Source organism: Camelus dromedarius, chromosome 25, assembly GCF_036321535.1.
Source record: "Camelus dromedarius isolate mCamDro1 chromosome 25, mCamDro1.pat, whole genome shotgun sequence".
NCBI lineage: Eukaryota > Metazoa > Chordata > Mammalia > Artiodactyla > Camelidae > Camelus > Camelus dromedarius.
Genome location: NC_087460.1, coordinates 34,610 through 51,784, shown reverse-complemented (window position 1 = coordinate 51,784; position 17,175 = coordinate 34,610). Strand labels below are relative to the sequence as shown.

General features: G+C 54.4%; 1 protein-coding gene across 2 annotated transcripts; it reads left to right on the top strand.

Moving 5' to 3' along the window:
- The first annotated feature begins 388 nt into the window (after positions 1-388).
- TUBA8 (tubulin alpha 8) lies at positions 389-14,198 on the top strand. Of its 2 annotated transcripts, none has more exons than XM_031444473.2 (5): positions 389-531; positions 7,453-7,675; positions 9,050-9,198; positions 10,589-11,269; positions 13,886-14,198. In XM_031444473.2, exons 1-5 carry the CDS (start codon positions 529-531, stop codon positions 14,177-14,179), a joined length of 1,350 nt encoding a protein of 449 aa, XP_031300333.1. In that variant the 5' UTR covers positions 389-528; the 3' UTR covers positions 14,180-14,198. The 2 variants fall into 2 exon arrangements, with proteins under 2 accessions (XP_031300333.1, XP_064334879.1); XM_064478809.1 differs by lacking the exon at positions 389-531 and adding an exon at positions 6,712-6,798.
- The last annotated feature ends 2,977 nt before the right edge of the window (positions 14,199-17,175 follow it).

The window sequence follows — 17,175 nt, the reverse complement described above, 5'->3', positions numbered from 1 at the left end:
CAAGCACAAAGCTTAGACCCCCTTCCTCCCACCGTGAACCCTGCGTCCCCACCGCCCCACGCACTCTCCTGGACTGGGGTGGCTGCAGGGAACTGAACCCCAACCAGGTGCCTTCCCTGCTTGGGCCAGGCCTTCCCTGCAGGTCAGCTAGTGTTTGGCAGCAGGAAGAAGTTTGGGGAGCGATGAACATTTATTCTAGCAGCATTTTTACATTCTAAAATGAAAAGCAGCTGGAATTACAAAGGCTGATCCTAGGAGCGCAGAAACCCGGGATGCCCGCGCTTGCGGCGCCCAGGACGGGACCTGAGCCCCTGAGCCGCTGGTGGGCGGGGAGCAGTAATTGTGACCTGCCCGGTCCGCCGTCCCGCCCGCCCCCGCGCACTGTGATGCTGCCGGCCGGCTGCTGGCCCCGCATGTCTGTCCCCGGCCCCCTCCCGCGCGGTGTCACGACAGCGGAGGCGGCCGTATCTGGAGCAGTTGGGGTGGGCAGGCCCAGCCGGGAGCGAGCGGGCTAGGAGAGCGGCAGCGATGGTGAGCCTTCCTCGGCGGGGCGGGGGTCGGGGGCGCGGGGCCGAGGGCGCCCAGCCCAGAGCCGCGTCTCCGCGGGGGGGCGGGGGGCTTACAGATCGCTTTGGATCTGCAGAGCTCGAAGTCTCGTGGGGCTGTCAGTCAGGGACCAGGGGTTCCTACCCTGGGCAGAGGACACCCGGTACCAGCGTCCTTTATCGGAGAGAAAAAGCGGAGAAGGGGGCGAGTCGCCCCACACAGGGACCCAGGGGAGGGGACGGCAAGGGGGACGTGGGAAGCCCGCGCAGAAGAGGTGAGGTTTTGAGGAATCACCGTGTGGCAACTCAGGCACCAGAGTCGAGGGGGAAAGGGGACCCCCAGGAATTCCCGATGGATCGGCTGGGCGGGGGGGCCCTGGGGAGTGGGCGCAGTCAGGTTCCCAAACACAACCAAATATGACTTAGAGCGTCACAGCCCCCACACCCGGGGCCTCATTCTCCCCGTCGTCCCCCCCCCCCCCGCGCCCCCCGCCGGCCGTCTGGTTGGGTTTGAGCAATTACAGCTCGAGAGCGCTTGGCTTCTCAGGCCCCTGGCCCCACTCGACTGCCCCGTTTTCCCAGCGGTCAAAGCCAGAGGACTTTGGCCCACCAAAGTCTCCCTCCAAAAGGCGGGGTGGGGTGGGGATGGGGGTGGGGTTGGGGCTTCCGATCTCTCGTTTTGTTTCCTGCCCTGATGTAGGGGCTCCCCCTTCCCCCTCCTGCCTCTGTCTCCTTTGCAGACACGGATCTTACTTGCTGGAGAAGACCTCTCCAGACTCCACAGTCCCACCCTCTGGAATCCCTCTCTTCACCCCCTGCCCCCTGGGGTGGGTAAAATTTGCCTCCAGTCCACTTCCCTGAACACCTGGAAACCCACAGATCTCCTCATCCAGAGCCCTGGTGTCTGGACCTCAGGAAAGGGGGTGTGGAAAGGTTGGGTGGGGGAAGGGGGCCTAGTGGGCACTTTAACAAGCCAAGGTCAGGCTCTCTGGACGCTCTTGCTCTGGTGTCAGTGACCAGCAAGCCAGGTGAGAACCTCTCTCCTCCTGGTCTCTGCTCACTCTGGAAAGTGCCCAGGGCCCCTGGCTCTGGCCCCAGCTCTGCTGAGTCTAGCTGGAGTCTGTCCAGCACCGTCCCTTCCCAGAGCAGGCTCCTTGGGGTACTGGGGACAGTGGCCAGAGGAATCCACTCCTGCCTGAAGCCCTGGCTCCTGGCTCTGCAGCTAGCTGTGTGACTTCAACAAAGTCACTTAACCTCTCTGGAGTGGTTTTTCTCATCTACAAAATGAAGAGGGGCTCTGGTTTAAATTTCCAAGGCTCCACCTAGCTTTACTATTTTAACCTTTTTATTACAGAGATCGCCAAACATATACACAGGAGAATGGCACAATGAACCCCTGTATGTCCCTCATCAGAATCTAACAATTACCTACTTACGAAGAGTCTTGCTTCATTTATTCCCCTTTCCCTCTCCTGCTATTTTGAAGCAAATCCTAGGCAGCGTACTCAAGATTTCATGTTTAATATTTATAATATCCAGCACATAGCTAGTGCTCTATGATTTTCAAAGTGCCATCTCTTGTGTATTTTAGTTCTGACCTGAGAGCCATAGTGACTCTCCAAGGGGAGCCCAGGCTCTTAATCCTCTGAGCAAACTTCGGTGTACATCCAATAGGCAAGTTTCTGAAAATACCTAGCCAAGCCCGTGTCAGTGACCCCAGGCCTCAGAGCAAGTGTCTGTGTTTCCTGGGGAGGAGAGGGGATCTGAAGCCCAGCCTCCCTGACTGCATTCCTTCTGGGCTGGGGCACCAGTGAGTTCTGGTGGGGATTGGCAGCAGATGGCAACCAAGAGCCTGTCTTCCTACAAAAATGGGCAGTTAGAGGGGAGAGTATTCTCCAGCGAGATGGACACTGCCTCTTTGTCTGTGGTAGGCAGGCCTGGCTGAGCGCTGCAGAGCCCTGGCTCCTGTCTGACCTCAGAGCACCTCAGAGGGTGTCGCTGCACCACCCTCTCCAGGGATCAGAGGTCGTTGGGCACGTGCTCTGAGCAGCGGAGGGTCCCCTTCCCTAGGCAGTGAGTTTCCGTAGGAAGCGTCCAGGCTCAGGTGGGGAGAGCAGAGCAGAGCAGAGGGGTAATGCTGTTGCCGAGTGTCCTTCTTGAGGGGCTCTCCAGTGACCTTGAGAGGAGGATGAAAAGTTTAATTCTTGGGGAGGAAAGAGCTGGTGAGTACAGGGCCAGCGCAGGGGTGGGTGGGAGGATGTGGCGCCCTTGGGGGCAGAGTGGACCCACTGCCACTTTCCCTTAGGCACTACGGGACTGACCCTACTCTCTGCAGCCTGTGCGGTTGACTTTCCCTGTCCATGTCTTCCCGTTAGAATTTCTCCCAGATAATGAGCTGTGGAAGAGAACGGGAAACAGGGGACACCCCCCACCCCCCGCTCCTGCACTTGGCCCCAGTTCAGCTAAAGCACAAGGGCCTTTTGACTCTAAGGGTCTCGTGCTGGGAATCTGCTGACCAGCCCCTGCCCTCCCCACAGGATGTCTGTGCTGTCCCTACAGGGCCTGCGGTCTGAGCCCTCTCACTCACTAGTGTTAATTCAGGTCAACTCTGTTCCTGCTGTTTCTAGCTTGCTATCTGTTCTTCGTCCAAGTGAGCCCAACTATGCTCTAATTGAAGGATTTTGAGCAGAGATAGTTCAATCTTCCATTAATCACGTTCTTACTTTAATTATTCCTCTGGAACCCTGGCTCTGCTTTTTACCTGTCATCTTACCTGGATCCTACAGTGTAGGGGATGTATTATCCCAGCCTGAAAACTCGAAGTAACTGGGTATAATAATATGTGGTGTTTGACATGCAGGTGGTCGGCATCTGCGGACGGGTCCCAGGTTCTCACTGAGGTGCACTGCTGGCCTGTGTCAGCCTCCTTCCTAGATACTATGCCAGTTTTACTGTTTTGTGATACTTTAAAACGATGTTTACCACTGCAAAGCCTCCTTCTGCAGAGGATCACAATTAGCTTATCTGATCCTCTGACACCAAATAAACAGGAAACGATCACTCCTAAAACAGAAATCACCTAAGATCGACATAAGGAAAAGTCTCTTGCAGTGGAGTTATGAAAGGACTGTTCTGTGGAGCGTGGAGGGTGGCTGGGGGTGGCCAGAAGCCTCGTCTGCTCTGTTCCTTGTGAGCCTGCATTTCAAATTCAGCACGTTGTGAGACCTGCCTTAAATTTCCCGCCTCTTGTTTGCACTGCTGCCAAATCCAACTAAGATGCCCCTACAGCCTGTTGGCATGGCTAGCTTCTCCAAGACCTCTGCAAATATTCTTCCTTCAGGGGAGCAAGCCAGAAGTTGTTTCTTCTCTTTTGAGCTCCCACTGCCTCTGAGGCCTGGGCCACTATCCCCCTCATCAGATAGACTGTAAGCCCCCGCCTGGCAGGGTTCTGTTCCATCACCCTTGTACTTACGGAGCACCTGCTGCATTCAAGCCTATGCTCGATGCCGGGGCTCCTTGCTTTCCCAGAACTCTCTCTCTCCAGCGGGAGAGTCAGAAGACTGGACGAGCAGCTGGGACTTGTGCATAAAGCAGTGATGGGAGGAAGGGGACAGGGCGCATGCTGTGGGGCCCCATGCTGCTATGTGGGCATTTAGTGAGAGACCTGGAGGGTGAAAGGTGTTGGCCCAGGACCTCTCAGTGCCTTCTTGCCCGGAGTAGGATAAACAATTGTGGAACAACAGAGCGGGCCACCTTTGTTGCTGCGGGCACTAGTCTGACTGGGGGTGTCACACTTTGCTTGAGGAAAGGAGCCCCTATACTAAGTCTCTCTGTCTCCTTCATCTCCATCCCCTGGACTCCTGGGCTGAGAGGCTCCACAGCACCTGGGGGACCGCCTTTACCCTACAGGGTCCCAGGAGCAGAAAGCTGGCCTGAGCCCTACAAGCCCAGCTTCAAAATAGAACTGAGAGGAATAGCTCTGGCCCCCTAGCTGGAGAGGGAATCTGAGATACGAGTGTGGCGCAAACCCCAGGCATGACGTCCTCTGCTGGGCCAGCGCGCCCAGCCCCGCCCCACCCCAGTGCACACCCGCCTGGTGGAATGGAGCGCTGGTTCTTCCAGGGAGGAGGCCCACTTTCCCAGGCCCCACTGTGAGCTGTGTTCTTTCTCTCTGCGCTTTCTGCTGTTTGGAGTCTTGCCCTGCGAGCTTCCTTGCTTTCTACCGTCAGGCTTCCCGGGTGTAGGTGTGCCCCACCAGGGGCCTGGAGTTCGAGTGCCAGTGAGGTAGCAGCTGGGTGGTGACGGGAGAGGGCTCAGGCCGAGGGCAGAAGACCTGGATTTCGGTCCAGGCTCTTTCCCTGCGTTTCTGTGAAATTTCGAGTCTGTCCCTCTACCTTTCTGAGCCTCAGACTTTTTGTCTATATAACAGTGGGGTGGGAATCATGTCTGGGGACCATGGGACCAGCCCAGCTCTAGTGTCCTGAAGGCCAGAGCTCACACAGCACCCTGGTCACGGCAGGTGGATGACCTTTCTGGGCGGAGGGCGGCCCCAAGGCCATCAGCCCCAGTGTGTGCCATGCATTCTGTGTCGAGCCTCCAGGCAGGAAGCCGTCATGGCCAAGGCCCACTGGCCAGAGGAGGGCTTGTGGAGTTTCACACGTGCATCCTCTTCCATCAGTATTGCCATGCTTCTTCTCAACCCTCAGGTTGTTCCTTCTTCGGCCGTGGAAGCCTCTTCCGGTTGCTTTCTGGGACCCTCTGACATTGTCCTGTCTGTGCCGGCGTCTGTGTTCTCAGCCCCAGACCTAGAATCCTCCGTTTCCCCAGGGGCCCTGGGTCCTATTAGGAGAACGGTGCTGAGAGGCCCACCTTTTCTCCTGACAGGTTGCTACCCCTGGAAGCACTTATGAGCCTGTCAGTTGCCGCAGAGTCTATCTTACACCTCCAGTTACTCTTATGAATCAGTTTAACAGGGAAAGCAGCTCTTCCTAAGGGTGTGTGTGTGTCAGAGACACTGGTTTCATTGGTGGAGACGGGCATACTGAGTCACGCGAGGTCAAAGGGCTATGAAAACTTTGATAGCACTAGGCCGGTGGTTTTCAGGAAGATGCAGACCTCTGATCTTCCCAGAATAGCCCTGCATCCTCACAGGAAGGCCCAGCGTGTCAGCGGCCCCACAGACAGGCCTGGAGGATGGTTGGGGTGGGGTGGGGGGTGAGGCTCTGGGGCTGAGGGTTGGGGCCAAGGGGATGAGTCACCCAGAAGACAACACGTAGCCCCTCTCCTTTCAGGCGTCTCCAGCGTCCCCTCAGCTCACAACCCTCGGAGGAAGCCACGGCTGCATGTGAAAATGTGGTCTGATTGTGGGGTGGCTCCTGGGCGGGGGACCCTGCCTTCTTAGGCCTGAATCGAGTCCTAAGATGAAGTCCTTTCACTGTGAGAGGAATGGCAGCCTGAGGTCTCTAACTTCCAAGTGTGCCTGTTCAGGTGGGGAATAAAGCTACAGTAATGAAAATACATAAAGACAGAGAGACAGCCTCAACAAAGTGGTCACGGTAACTAATCTTCACGAGAAGGGAGGCTGCGTAGCTCAGCCCAGGTCACGCAGCACCGTAGGTAAACTGAGAGGCAAGATCTGAACCTGGGGTGCAGGTGACTGTGTGAGCGAAGCCCTTTCCCGGCCACCAGGCTCATTCTCATTGACACACAGCTGGCCGTATACCCAGCGAGGCTGCCGTGACACTCAGAGGGCAGGGCTCAGAGACAGGTGTGGAGAGGTGCTGAGTTAGGGGCAGCAGGTCCTGACACCCTCAACCCTTTGAGGTGCTGCCCTGGGCAGTTGTCTGGCATCCTTGCCCAGAGAGTTTCCAGGGTTCCAGGAGCCCCGGACCCCATGCTGGCCACGGCTTCTGGAGGCCCCGGCCTCGGTCTCTGGAGGCCCTGCCCTTGGCTTGGGTTCCTGGAGCTGGAAAATGCCAGGTCGGGTCACGGATAAGAATAGAAGCCACACACCAGGCACATGCTTTCCTGCTGGGCTCCATCCCAGGCACAGAGCCTCCTAGTGGGGCCACTGCTTCCCCCAGCGGTGCGCGGTGGAGCGGCGAGGCCATGGTCCCAGCCAAACCATGACACACGCTCACACTGACATTCTCACACACACTCATACTCACAATCACACACACCCCTCCCCATCCTCAGCTTCTTTACTTGGACCAGTCAGGTAATTGTGGCTTCACACCGGAGCAGCACGGAGGTAAGAACACTGTAAAGGTCAACTTTATTTAGCACTTGGCCTGCTGTGGGCAAGGGAGCAGGTTACGGTGGCTACAAAGGAATTTTGCAGTCATTCGGGGTTTGGGAAGAGCCTACACAGTCCCCTCCCACCCCTGCCTTGCTGAGGTATGATCCTTATTCCTAGTTTGTGACCAGAACACTAATGACACCCATGACACCCAAAGCACAGCCCTCCTGTGCGAGCTCCTCTGCTCCATGATGTGGAGTGTCTAGGAGGCTCAGGTGGCTGCGGGAATGGGAGTGCTGTGCCGTGCCTGGCAGTGGATTTGGGGGAAGTTTCTGCTGTTCTCATTGGTTCTTCCTTTGACCTGCTTCATCGGTGCAGGAGTCTCATGGTTTGGAATCAGCCCCTGTTTTATCTGTGCAGCTGCCCCCTCCCTTTCTGGATACAAAGGATTAACCCTGGAAAGCAATCTTTAGGGCAGACCACAAAGCTGTGGTTCTTCTTTGGAACCAGTCTTGATTCGTTGTGGGAGGGCACAGCTGGAGGGATGGGTGTCCTGTCCGTCAAGTGCCAGGTAGGCACAAATCCTCAGAGGTGAGGGTCTGGGGGGTCTGGGGCAGCGGTGTGGCCAGTCTGGGGTTCTCCAACTGGACTGCTGTTCCCCCACAGCGGGAGTGCATATCCGTCCACGTGGGCCAAGCTGGGGTTCAGATCGGCAATGCCTGCTGGGAGCTCTTCTGCTTGGAGCATGGCATCCAGGCCGATGGCACCTTCGGCGCACAGGCCAGCAAGGTCCATGATGACGACTCCTTCACCACCTTCTTCAGTGAGACTGGCAATGGGAAGCACGTGCCCCGGGCTGTCATGGTCGACCTGGAGCCCACTGTGGTGGGTGAGTATGGCTGGGGCCCCTGCAAAGACGCGGCTCCAGACCGCAGAGGCCTTGGCCCATGGCAGCTGGGGCTCAGCCCGTGGAGAGGGGTGGGGCTCAGCCCATGGGAGGGGGTGACTCCTGGAGTTCCCACTGTTCCCATTCTGCTCCCCCTTAAAGCTCCAACCTAACGCTCTCGACTTAAAGGCTGCTGAGACAGACCGAGATGGCCAAGATTGTGCACTAAATACTAAGGGTCAAAAATACAAATAATTTCAGAAATTATAAAAAGTCCCCCAACAGTCAGTTTCCCAAAGTATATGTTTCCGATTCTACAACTGCAGTCCGTCCTCGCAGGCCTGGTATGACCTTGCAGTAGCTCACACACGAGATGTTCTCTTACAGCTGGAGGTGGCTATAGTTCAGAATGAACCTCACCTGGACCACAGGAAGCAGGAATTCTGACTTGTGTCAGGGCAGGATTCTTGTTCTCCCTGTAACCCCCAGCACCCTGAGTGTCCCCCTGGGCCAGTCCTCCTTCTTCATCAGGATTTCCTCAGCTTCAAAGCCTGCTCATCCAAGCAAGGGCGGACCAGTGCCACAGAGATGTCTGGGCACTGCCTGTGGTGCAGGAACAATGATTTCTGGGGCAATAGACTCCCGGCCCTCCACCCCTCATATACTTCATACAAATACAGAAAGTGCAGGTGACCTTCCCAGGCCTCTGCACATGTAGGTGATTTCCCTGGGGGAACCCTGCAGAGGAGAGGGGATGTAGTGGGACTTGGTCTGCCACATGTCTGCTCTGTGTGGACCTTGGAGGTGAGCAGGGCACCCCCGACAGCCTCTCCTGGGCTCCGGCTCTTCTGGAACCTGGAACATAGCTTTGCTTCAAAGTCGTTCTGAAGTATTTCTAATGCCTGACATATGCTATTGCCACCTTGAGGCAGAGGTCAGGGTTGGGACAATTCCTGGGGGAGCCTAGGGCCCAGGCACATCATTCTGAATCTTTCTCTGTGTCCCTAGAACATTTTGATACAAGTGAAATTGGGTTAAAATTCGGGGTAAATTTTGCAGCATTAATGAAAAACAAGAGGGAAACCTTGAGGGTCAGGTTGGAAGAGGCAATCAACCTTGGTGTTTGTCCAGCTTTTTAAAGTCCAGCCAGCATTGCCTGCTTGAGTCCCGGGCTTCTGGCTCTCTTAGTGCTTGTGTTATCCTGGAATTCTCTTAGCCTCGCAGATGTATAATGGGGCTGTCTGGTTTCCCCTCAGTGGAGTTTAATGGCTCGGGGAGGTGGAGACCCAGAATGGTGTCATACGGCATTCTACTGGGGAGGGAGGCTTCTCCTCTGGGAACTAGGTAGCAAGACGTGATGGTTCCCCCTCTCGGTAGATGAGGTTCGGGCGGGAACCTACCGCCAGCTCTTCCATCCAGAGCAGCTGATCACAGGAAAAGAGGATGCAGCTAACAACTATGCCCGGGGCCACTACACCGTGGGCAAGGAGAGCATTGACCTGGTGTTGGACCGCATACGGAAGCTGGTATGTGTTTACAGGGGCCGGGAGCTGGTGAGGCAACTAAAGTGGACATGCTTGGACTCACCCCTCTGAACAGGCTGGGTGGGCACCTGACCCCCGGCTGCAGGACAGGCTCCTAATATTTGGGAATTTCTGCTTATGTTCTGTAAGAAGCATTCGCAGGGGTGGTTCCCCTTCCTCTACCCGGACATCATGGACTACCCTCCAGACTGATGCCCTATTGACACTTACTGATGCTCTAGGGTAGCATCTGGGGGAAATTCCAGGTGTGAGGAAGGTGAAGCTCTTTGCTTGTTGGAAGCACACGCTAACAAAGCACTTAACTTGGAAGAGAAGAAGACGACTGTTTATCCATTTCAGCACGTATGTTCCTTCACTTAGTCCCCTTAGTAATGATGCAAAAGAGGACTCTTCCTTGTACTTTACTGTACTGAAGAAATTGAGGGCCAAGAAAGTGACAAGAGTCGGGATCTGAACTGGATTGTAGGGTTGACTAGAAAGCTGAGTTGTAGGGTGAGTCACTTGTCTACTTAAGCCCTGTTTCTGTGCAACAGAAAAGGTTGGACATGGTCAGGGGTTCTTGGGAGCTAAGGACGATGAATGTTCATATGTGTTCACCTTTCTGTTTAGAGCAGGGCTCTGAGGGGTCATCGGTCTCAAAGCTGTCTGTGGTCCACCAAAGTTCAGAGCCCCTGGACTGAGCAATCACAGAGCACACTCAATGGGGAAGTCGTGTGATTTATGGATTCTCCAGCTCTGGTGAGAGCTACCGTTGAGCACTCATTGACTGGCAGATCCTTGCTCAGCACACTGGGCCATCTCATTTAATTATCATAGTATACTTTGGGGTGCATTTTTTTTTAATTGTCCTCACTTTAACCAAGAGGAAACACAAGCCTGGAGAGCTCAGTAACTTGCTCACATTTTTACAACTGGGAAACCCAGCAGAGTTGACGTCAGGTCTCAGGTTCTCTGACCCCGTTTATCTTTCTGAAATTGGTACCCTGCGTCACCTTCCCAGGTTGGGCTGGGATGTGTGGGTCTGCAGCTCCCACACAATCACATGACGAGGGCCAGGGAAGTGGGGCAAGGAGTTGGGGTTGCCACAGGGCAGATGCATTGTCCACTGTAGTTCTGGACCCTCATGCCTGGTCCAACCAGGCCACTGGATGGGAACCTTCATGGATCTAGAGGTGTGTGCGTGTTTGCTGCCCCGTGTTTTAGCCATCTCTCCCAGGATTGCTGCAATTCCTTTGCAGTGTTTCCCTACTTCAAGGCTGTTTTGATTTCACCCACTTGAAAATGTTGAGGGATGGAGTGGGGCGGACAGAGGGGTTGCCTGCCATTGCCCACGGGGCAGTGTCTCAGAAACTTGTCTCGTGTCCTCTCCCAGACAGATGCCTGCTCTGGCTTGCAGGGTTTTCTCATCTTCCACAGCTTCGGGGGTGGCACCGGCTCTGGCTTCACATCTCTGCTCATGGAGCGCCTCTCCCTGGACTACGGCAAGAAGTCCAAGCTGGAGTTTGCTATCTACCCAGCCCCCCAGGTCTCCACGGCCGTGGTTGAGCCCTACAACTCCATCCTGACCACGCACACCACACTGGAGCACTCGGACTGCGCCTTCATGGTGGACAACGAGGCCATTTATGACATCTGCCGGCGCAACCTGGACATCGAGCGGCCCACCTACACCAACCTCAACCGCCTCATCAGTCAGATCGTGTCCTCCATCACGGCCTCCCTGCGCTTCGACGGGGCCCTCAACGTGGACCTCACTGAGTTCCAGACCAACCTGGTGCCCTACCCCCGCATCCACTTCCCCCTGGTCACCTACGCGCCCATCATCTCTGCTGAGAAGGCCTACCACGAGCAGCTTTCCGTGGCTGAGATCACCAGCTCCTGCTTCGAGCCCAACAGCCAGATGGTGAAGTGTGACCCCCGCCACGGCAAGTACATGGCCTGCTGCATGCTCTACCGGGGGGACGTGGTGCCCAAGGATGTGAACGTCGCCATTGCTGCCATCAAGACCAAGAGGACCATCCAGTTTGTAGACTGGTGTCCCACAGGCTTCAAGGTGAGAGCTGGTGTTCCGAGGAGACAGACACCTAAAGAAGCAGAGGGGCACCAAGGATGGGGAGAGAGAGGTGCAAACTCGGGGTCTTGGGCTGATACATGATTCTGTGGGAGCTTCAGGCTTTACGGGATGAGGAGGGAAGAGGGGCTTAAGCCGAATGTAATGCTAACTTCAATCGTTCATTCATTCACTTATTTTTGGTAAGGAGATACTTTGAGAGGGTTATTGGAAGAAGGGGAGGGGCACTACTTCAACAGGGAGAAGGGTGCCCACCGCTCCTATCCTAAGGTCTGCAAGCATCTCAAAGGTCAGGCAGAAAAGGGCTTTTCTCTTACAGGGAGTAATGACCTGGGCTGGAAAGAACTTGTGTGTGAATGGGATGCACAGGGTGGGTGGGGAGAGGTAGCTATGATCTGACAACAGATCAGAGAATGGAGGGAACCCAACTATTCAAGTTGCCAGAGTTCCCTCCTCTAACAGAAGATGTGCTCCTCTCCACAGTTTATTCTGAAAAATTAAATATTCACCTTGTAATCAGTCAATTTAGAGTAAGGATAAGAAATTTTATGGCTATTACGTGACTGTGAAGCCCTGACATTTTCCATTAACCAGGGGTGAGCTTGCTGCAGGTCAGTGACAGGTCAGTGATGGGGCTTGGACCAGCCAGAGAGGACCCTGGCTCCCAGGACCAGGGACTGCTGGATGTGGGAACACCCCTGAGTCACCCTGGCTGGGCTGCTCTTTGCACATGTGTTGGCTGGACCACTTGGTCCTGTGTCTCCACCATCTATCATCAGAGTCCCTCCCGTCAAGGCCACTGCCACCATTCATGTCAGTTAGTCCCTCAGGTGATCCTTTAATAATTCAGTGGTTCACCAAACACCAGAGGTGGTTGTGCCAGTTGCTGGGGACACAGACATGAGCATGTCTCAGTTTTCCCCGGTGGACCTAGAAAAACGAGGCACCACGCCGACCTCTCGGCTGACCTGTTTGCCTGTGAGGCTTCGACGGAGACGATCTGCTGACGGAGGGGGTGTTCTCCCTGCACGCAGCTCCCAGCTGTGTACAGGACCCTTCTTCCTATATATTATCATCATTATTTTTTTGGTGGGGGGAGGTAATTAAGTTTGTTTATTTATTTGGATGGAGGTCCTGGGGACTGAACCCAGGACCTTGTGCAGGCCAGGCATACACCCTACCACTGAGCTGTCACCCCCCATATAGGACCCTTCCTCGCAGACTGTGCATTTCCACATGGCACTTCTGCTTGCTCTTGTGAAAACAGCCAAGATCTTCCCCCAGACTGTTTTCTTTCTCTTTCAAATGGAAGCAAACAATAAAACAAGCTAGTAGGAAATGAACAGGGAAAAAATAGAAGGAATGAGACGTGAGGGTGGTGGAGAAATCAGCAGAGAGAGGTGCCTGTGTTCTACTCCTTTATTTCACACTGAGGCTCTGGGGTGAGACCAGGATGGTCGGGCCGTGCTAGACCCTTCAGTGCTTCTCAGACAAGCCCGTGCTGGGGGCGGGTGCTGTTGAGCTGCCCCCCAGCATCCTCCCCCGGGTGTGTGTCCCCATCTGACATGGGTCGGGGGTACTGCTGCTCAAAGGACAGCATAGTTGGCTGACCTAGCGAGATACGTGCTGCAGCCAAGTTTATGTTCATTCTGGCCCTCTGCCCCTGTTCCAGCATCACCTCCACCACCAGTTTTGTCTAAGAGGAATCAGTGATGGACCACTGTGAGTTCATGGAATGGGCTCCCCACCCTGCTGCCATACCTGCTCCTCCACCTCTAGAGAGGACATGCACTTGCAAGCTATGGACTTAAGAGATTGGCAGTTGAGACCTGGTGGCCTGGGCAGGGGAGCCATCTTTGGGCCGGCTCTGTCGTTCTCAGTGTCTCACAAATGTTATCACGGTCTGTTACCTTAGGCTCCTTCCAGGATCCTGCAGTTCCTAGAAGGAGCTGGTTTGGGAAATGTGTGTGAGGAGAAGGGAGATTTCAAGGATAGTAGACCCACCATCAGATTGGGCTGGTTAGCTTGGAGGACCCTCCGTGCTACTGGAACTTGGGGAGTTGTCTCGTCCAGCAAGAGTTCTAACTGACCTTCTTTGATTGGAGTCCTTGCTTTTCTTCCAAGAGACAAAGGGCTTGGTAGACACTAACACCATCCCCGGAACCTTTTGCCTCTTTTTTCTTTATTGCTTGAGAACATCTCCGTGATCTTTTAAACAGCCCTTCACCCTTGGCAGAGAAACGCCCTAAATTTATTGACAGCATGACTAAAAGGAAATTGAGATGCCACTGAAAGGAGTGTACTTTATAGTAAATTGAATCTGCCTTGCACGGCTCACTCCCCTGCAGGACCCCTGTGCGCTGCTCTTGCTTGTCACCTTGAGTCTCCCACTAGCCCTTCCCTTCCCTCCAAGTCTCCTGACCCAGACCACCGGCTTTTACTTTCTCTTCCTCACGCACCTCTCTCCACCCACCTGCTCGCCACTTCCCGGTTCCACATCCAGCCCTGCTGCCCATCCCCACACCTGCCTCGCAACCCAGGTGCCCCTGTCTTGAGTTATCTGCTGACTTCCCCGCACCCTGCTTCTCTGTTCCTCAGGTGGGCATCAACTACCAGCCCCCCACGGTGGTGCCTGGAGGGGACCTGGCCAAGGTGCAGCGGGCCGTGTGCATGCTGAGCAACACCACGGCCATTGCCGAGGCCTGGGCCCGCCTGGACCACAAGTTCGACCTCATGTATGCCAAGCGGGCATTTGTGCACTGGTACGTCGGAGAGGGAATGGAAGAAGGAGAGTTCTCCGAGGCCAGGGAGGACCTGGCTGCCCTGGAGAAGGATTATGAGGAAGTGGGGACTGATTCGTTTGAGGAAGAGAACGAAGGGGAGGAATTTTAAATACAGACGTTCCTCTTGGCTGTGTCTCATTATTCACATTGCCCCCAGCACATTTAACTCTCCCCAGGGCAAGAGACCACACTCCCACCCCAGGGTGACGTGGTGAAAACGGATGCCGTGCTCTGCCTCCTCGGGGGAAAGCTGCTGTGTCAGCAGAAGCGACAAGGGTCGCTGTCTCTGGGTTGGGGTGAAGCTGAGTCATGTGTGTGGGGCCTGAGCGGGACTTAAAGTTCTCAGTGAGGCTGGGACCCACCCCGCACACAGAGCCTACTGGCTGGGCCGGAAAGTGGGAGGACAGACCTGGGCTTCGGGAAGATCCTAGGGAGGGAGGGAAGCAAGAGCCCACTTCCTGCCGCTGTACATACACATGTAAATGAGACCGCCTCAGTGCAGTGACGGGAGGGCCTGGGGGTCGGATGAGGCCTGGGGGCACCGGGGAGCAGCGCGGAGCCTGCACGGGGTGCCCTGCATTGGAGGGCGCTGGCAGCTGTGGGACAGGCTTCGTGTGTGGAGAGGAGGCCCGTATGCCTGGGGGGCAGTGGAGGGAGCGTGTGGTCCAGCCTCACAGATCGCAGTGAGGAGCTGAGGTTTTTTTCTAAGGGAAACAGAGGCACTTCTGTTCGGAATTTGGAAGGTTTTAAGTAGAATATCTACTATGCTTTATGCACACACATACCTTATCTCTACCTTCTCAACACCTGAAAACAGAGCTCCTACTCATTTTGTAGATGAGGAAACTGTGTTGCAGACACAAGGGTGGAGCTGGGCAGCAGGGACCACCAAGGCCCCTCAGATCTCCAGCCCTTGGTCCCACTGCTGCCTCACAGAATGATGGGCGGGGAGAAACAAAGCCTGTTTATCACAAAGAGGAGGACAAGCTAAAACTTGGCTGCTCCGGGAGAATGTGAGGAAAATCAAAGGCTGCTCTTACTGAACTGCTGCTAAGACACCCGGGTCAGGCCCATAGTAAGTCCCCCTGCGCCGGGTGTGCTGGACTTCCCCTAAATGTTTCTAGTCTGTATTCCTGGAAGCCCTGAGAAAAGCAGAATAAAATGTTGCAAGGAAAGGAAGACGAGGCAAGAAGTGATGCTACTGATGTTCAGAGGGTGGTTCTCAGACCACACGTCCCGCTCTTCTGTGGAGCAGATCACAGCGCTGAACAGGAGTCCAGTCTGCTGCCCGGCGGGGCTTCCTCACCTGAGGCCCCTCCTCACTGAGTCCCACAGGTGCTGCAGGGACACACTCAGCTGGGTGGGGCCCATCGCAGGAAGGGGCATGTTCCCTTGGACAGAAGTGACCGCCCCATGGACTTCAGATAAGCCCCAAAGATGTCCTGAGGGTGTAACTGTGACCTAATTAGGGAGAGATTAACAGACCCCCGGGGCCAGGGTTTAGGGTAAATTGCTTATATCTTCCTTCCCTCTAGGTTTATGTGAGTTAGGTTAAAAATAAACATGAATGGCAGTCACAAAGGTGATGTCTGAGAGGTGTGGGTGAGGGTAGGGGCTGCAGGGAAGCTTGAGGGTGGTGCATTACAGCTTTGGATGCATTTCCCCGAGTTTCTCCTCTTCCATTTCCCCTCGTGTGGTTAGGCCCCTGTCCAGTCGTGGGGTTGGGCACCTCAGCCCTGCTCGCGTCTATGGCTCTGTTCACGAAGCAGGAGCACTGAATTTTAGGACTGGAGAACCATGTCCCTAGAAAGAAGGTAAATAGGCAGGTGGGTGACTCTGCCGTCCCCCAAGGAAAGGCAGCTCCCCAATTCTTTCTCCCGCATGGGATTGACCTGAGGCTTCTTAAGACTGTGAAGTATTTGGCAGATGCTGGAATTGGGCAACAGCCCATGGTGGGCTCTGGCTTGGACTGTCCAGTTTCTTGTATCCTGATGCTAGCTTTGAGGGACTCACTAATTCCTGCTGATTAAAAAAGTCATTTTCACTTTTTAATATTTTACCCTAAGAATTAAGAGAGTCCCTAGTAAACATATGGCCCTAGTTTGCACAAATTCCTCACCCCGGTGTTTGCCATCTGCTTTCTTCTCTGCAAGAGGGACAGACCTCCAGCCTTTGACCCCAGTCAGCTTATGTCTCAAAAAACACCTACTGGGACCAACTAATCCCAGTAGGTTCATTTCCTCCAAACTGCTGATTACATCAGCGAGTTGATCGATACTTAACTTTTCTCTGACACAAAACTGCTGCTAGCCCTACTCTGCTGAGTTTTTAGGGGTCACTGGGTCAATCCCATGGAATTGCCTTCCCTACAACACTGCAAACCCACTAGAGGGATTGACAACTTCCCTTTTTGAGTTCTGAGTCCAAACTGTCTACATTAAAAAAAAAAAAAATCCAGTGCTACAATTAGCTTCTTAGTTTTAGGTCCTGTGACACATTTATGATGTCAACCATTTTAGGGACAGTGAGAGAGAGAGAGAGAGCGGACAAAAGGGAGGCTGTCAGCACCGATGCTGATCAGCGTGTGTGGGGTTTATGCCTTCCTTCCTTCCCACGTGCACAGGCCCCGCAAGAGCTCAGGCGAGTCCTCACTTACCCACATTTTTCTCATGAATATGTAGAACGAAACTCCTTATGTGACCTTCTGTATATTATTTGGGGCTTAGACATGAAAGTCTAAAATGTAAGGCTGTTTGGCTTGCGGTTAACGGGACAGAGCATTGTCTCTCTAAGCAGGCTCCATTATCTCGCAGTGGGGAGAAATAAAAACACTCGAAGTGATCTTTCTAAGTGCCAATGCAAAAATCATTAGTCAAGTATCAGCAAACAGAATCAGTGTTAAGAAAAAATATATAGCACAACCAAGAGGGATTTATTTCAGGAAATCAACCATGGTTCACCCGTCTTAAAGCCAGCATCTTAATGGGAAACACCAGAGGCACCCCACTGAAGCCAAGAACAGACACTGGACAAGGAGCCTCCAGGACTCCACGGCTCTTTAAATTGTACAGAAGTGTCAGCTGATGGAACTAGGTCAGGGAAAAT